The sequence below is a fragment of the Haplochromis burtoni genome, unplaced genomic scaffold, assembly GCF_018398535.1.
Source record: "Haplochromis burtoni strain Fernald_Lab_line unplaced genomic scaffold, NCSU_Asbu1 Contig_13, whole genome shotgun sequence".
Classification (NCBI taxonomy): Eukaryota; Metazoa; Chordata; class Actinopteri; order Cichliformes; family Cichlidae; genus Haplochromis; species Haplochromis burtoni.
In genome coordinates, this window is record NW_024582374.1 from 261,749 (window position 1) to 266,120 (window position 4,372).

The window sequence follows — 4,372 nt, forward strand, 5'->3', positions numbered from 1 at the left end:
CACACACACATATATATATATAGAGAGAGAGTATACAGTTAATGTACAAATTAATTACTATAGTAATATAGATTAATATAGATATACATTCAGTTTTTACATATATCACATTTGAACTCTAAACTCTAAACTGAAATGTTTGCTTAAATATCGCATAAGTTGTGTACTGGATTATTTGTTTACGAGAACATTTTGAATAAATAAACGTTATAGCGTTTCCGCCATGTTTAACCAGCAGGCTTTTACTTTGACAGTGATGAACCGGAAGTGCTTCTGTGTCGCTTGAGGTTGGCTAAATTCTACTTGAACAATGCAGGTAATAAATATGAATATATATTCTGTACGACAGTATAATGCCTTCTTAGATGCAGTAACATTCATTAAAATGTTTATTTTGTCTGATGACTCATTTTCTTCTTGTTTAAGTGACTGACTCTTAAGTGGCTGAGGTTATGCACTCTTTAGCCGTTTGGCTAGCACAACTGTGTATTTGCAGTGTTTGGGAGGTTTTTAATGCTTTTGTTGTCTTTTAGCAACGAGAAGAGAAACAATTAGAGGCGTCAGTGGAGTCTCTCATTTCGCGGGTGGCTCACGTTAAAAATGCTCTGCACAGTTTCATTTACAAACTAGAAAACGAGTACGAGCGTTTGACGTGGTGAGTAAAATTATTTTCATTGTAAAGCAGGCTGTTTTGTTTTAAAAGAAACGCGACATAGATTTAAGTCGAGCTAATGCTTTGTTGTTCAAGCAGTTTTTGACAGCAACATATAAACACGGTTTGTTCCTTTTATTTACAGGAGCAAATTTGACAGAAACTGTGGAAAATCTTGTCTTGTGGATATACAGATTTGATCTGAAACGCGTGCTTTGTGGATTATTTTGAGCTCTCACAGATGTGCCCTTTTTTGTCCTATAGGCCTTCTGTTTTGGACAACTTCGCCCTTCTGTCTGGTCAGCTGAACACCATCAATAAACTGCTCAGGAACGAGAAGACACCGTCCTTTCGCAACCAAGTTATAATCCCCCTGGTCCTGTCTCCAGACCGAGATGAGGACTTGGCAGTGAGTACCACAGCTGATAACACGTTTCCTCTTTTTAAAAAAGAAGTAGTTTCTCTGAGCTGTCTGTTTACCTGCTCTCAGAAACTCACGGAGCAGCGCGTTCCAGTGTTCAGCCATGAGATCGTACCGGACTACTTGCGGACCAAACCTGACCCAGAGGTGGAGGAGCAGGAGAAAACGCTGAGTACAGAGGCAGCACGTATTGGCCCCGATGTGGCCCAGGTTAGTTTGGACTCGCATAAAATAAAATATTCTGTCATTTTTGGGAATATTTTGCAATTTTTGTTTAAACCTTCAGGTTTTATTGTCATGAACAGAAACAGATCCAGGCTTTGAATAAGATTTGCACTACTCTGCTGGAGAAGCTAAGCAACCCTCGTGAGGACAGAGATGCAGAAAGCGCTGGTATGTTGCACTTCTGCTGCAGTTTTCTTTAATAAATTACACAAATACAATGGTGACTCTCAAATTTTATTTTATTTTATTTTTTTTACACAGCTATGCGACAGAGCAAACCGTCTTTCAACCCTGCTGACACTAACGCATTAGTTTCGGCCGTTGCATTTGGAAAGGGACTTTCCAAATGTAGGCCTCCTGGTCCTGTGGCCCCTGGACACCAAGGACAGGGGTCCATGATGAGTGGAGGTCCAACCTTACAGCAGGTCACTATTGGTGGGGGTTCAGGCCAGCAAGCAGGTATGGGAGGACCTGTGGCTCAACAGCAGCAAGGTCAGACAGGTAGGAGACTTGGAAAGCTGAGTTAGTATTTTACCTGAGCACAGCATCACAGTTATGTGAGAGCCAGCCAGAGTGCTTTGCCGTGTTTCTTCAGTTTTCTTCAGTTTCAACATTTTACCGATGACAGTCATTAGTTTTTGAATTATAATGAATTAAGTGTGATGCTCCATTTAAAAATGATGGTCACTTTAAGAGGTAGGAAGGTGAATTATACAGTATATGTTAAAGACAAAGTTTTAAAACACCAGGCTAATAGCAAAAATGCTCAGTTCTAGGCTTCATAACAGGATACTCAAACAATTTTACATTATCATGCAGTTTAATAAATGGCCTTTTCCAATATTAAAAAAAAACAATAATATTGCACAAATGAAAAAACATTCTCAAGCTAATGTGCCCATTTTTCCCATGCAATAATCCATCTGTTTCCACCCAAATGCAGAGGCTGAAGGGACCGTGGCGCGTACTGACGATTAGCTTTCCAAACATGGACGTGATTTAAAATAATAGATGGCATTTTGTCATAAATTTGGTAGAAATGCCAACATTTCTGCATAGGATTCATTTCTGTGGTCTAAGTATAGTGGTTATCATGTAGTTTACAGCTTAAAAACATGTTAAGGTGTGCACTACCTGTTTAATTTAACTTGAAATGAGCTTTCACCTCAAAGTAATCCCCATATTAATGCCAGGAAACTTCCCACCCAACATTACATTGTAATGAGATGATAATATTCATTTTCATATGGAAACTGCTTGTTTGTTTAGATGTATTGATACTACTTTGAACTCTACAGATCATTTTCAAGAGTTTATGGACCTCGAAACTTGCACATTGACTGCTAGCTAAGATTGTCACAATACTAGAATTTATTGAGTATATACTCAGGGAACTACTAAATACCATTTTTGAGACCATGCTGACGATTTTGACCCCATCCTGCAACAATAGTAAAGAAAAGTAATAGTGAAGAACTCACATTTCAAAAAACATGTTGAATTTTTGCAAACTTTTTCAAAAATAAGTTGGATTCAACAAAATAGGTTTTTAAGATTCATCTGATTTCTTTTATTAATTTAAAAAAAAATTTTTTCTTCTTGTCCACAACTGCATGCAGCCTCTCTGTCATCCACCATCCACTCTGCAGCTCTTTGCATCCTCAGCTCTGCTCTTCAGGCCTGAAACCAAACTGAATAAGCTACTCTTCTCCAGATTTGACTTTTTATTTTCTTGGATTACCCACTCATGGCTGTGCAGAGCAGCCTACTCGATTCACCATGTGTCCATAACCCGACTTGCCACAACTCTATATTCAACATGCCATCTGTCATTCATAATCATTACAGGCTAACTACAGCATGCTAGCTGCTGCGTTAATGAACTGTTAAATACTTCAGTGCTGTTGAAACAGACGTTTTACTGACCTCTGAAATTCCTCCTCAAGTGTTGTTCAGTGTTATGAATGCTAACAACTTTAGTTGTTAGTGAGGGGAGAAGCTGTGTGCGTCACTTTCTGCAGACTGTCTTCAAAGATGGCACTGTTTGTATCGATACTATGGCAAAGGAGAATCTCAATTTGTTAGTCATTTTGGAGTTGATTAATATTGGAGTATTAAATTAAATTAAATAAATTTTTTTGACAACCCAGCTGTTAACACAGGATGTTTTGAATGATTTATATCTGCACTTAAGTAAAGAAAAAACCTTAAAGATGCATATATAGGGTTGATCTCTTCCCTTTGGTTTTCTCTCAGGAAAAATGCCAAGCAGCATCAAGACAAACATCAAATCTGCGTCTGGGTCAATGCATCCTTACAACCGATGAGCGGCCTTCTTCTCACCTGTTACCATTCGGAGACTCACCTTCAGAGGTGCCAGCATTTACAGTAGAAAACTGTCACTTCTGTTTAATGCAGGGGTGGGCAAAACATTTTTCCAAGGGGCCTCATGAAAAACTGGGACTGTTGCGTAGGGCCCCCATTTATAACTTGAACTGATCATTATGAACTCATTATGAACATTATGATCTCATTACAAGATTATTGTTACGTCCTTCCACAAGTTCAAGTTTCTTTTGTGGCGTCTTGGAGAAATGATTTCCCCATGCCTGTTTTAGTGCGTTAGTTTCATGGAGAATAATAAATACAAAAACAGCATGGGGATTTTTTTTTCACATGTCACTGAAGCTGTTGTAGTTTTTCATATCACATCTAAATGTCAGTGTTTGTTTGAACCACTAGATGGCAGTCTGCTTTCATTTCTGGAATTATAGTTTTGGAACGGTAATCAGGACACTTTTTTCAATTAAAAACAATGTGCTCAAAATAATTCCTTGTTGTGTAATTAATCCACTGTTTACTGTTGTTTAATTATTATTAATACACTGAAGGTTTCTATAAATTAATAAATCTTAGTGCCTTGATGCGGAAGCTCTCGTTCTCATCAAATGACCATCCCCACATGTTAGATGTGCACTATGATCTGATGTCTGTTTCACATTTCTGCCCTTTATTTCTTCTTCTGCTCCTCTTTGTCCATTTGGCTGCAGTACCAAAGGTGAGAATAATGAGGG

At 38.2% G+C, this 4,372-nt stretch overlaps 1 protein-coding gene across 1 annotated transcript; it reads left to right on the forward strand.

The window, feature by feature from the left end:
• Positions 1–207: 207 nt before the first annotated feature.
• med8 (mediator complex subunit 8) lies at positions 208–4,128 on the forward strand. Its single transcript, XM_005919843.2, has 7 exons — positions 208–316; positions 534–655; positions 917–1,061; positions 1,143–1,283; positions 1,379–1,466; positions 1,560–1,799; positions 3,555–4,128. Exons 1-7 carry the CDS (start codon positions 311–313, stop codon positions 3,623–3,625), a joined length of 813 nt encoding a protein of 270 aa, XP_005919905.1. The 5' UTR covers positions 208–310; the 3' UTR covers positions 3,626–4,128.
• Positions 4,129–4,372: the final 244 nt, after the last annotated feature.

Excerpts from the sequence above, each read along its gene's own strand:
- med8 (XM_005919843.2), top strand. Across the intron at positions 1,062-1,142 it reads ACCGAGATGAGGACTTGGCA|AAACTCACGGAGCAGCGCGT; the intron begins GTGAGTACCACA and ends ACCTGCTCTCAG. Across the intron at positions 1,467-1,559 it reads CAGAGATGCAGAAAGCGCTG|CTATGCGACAGAGCAAACCG; the intron begins GTATGTTGCACT and ends TTTTTTACACAG.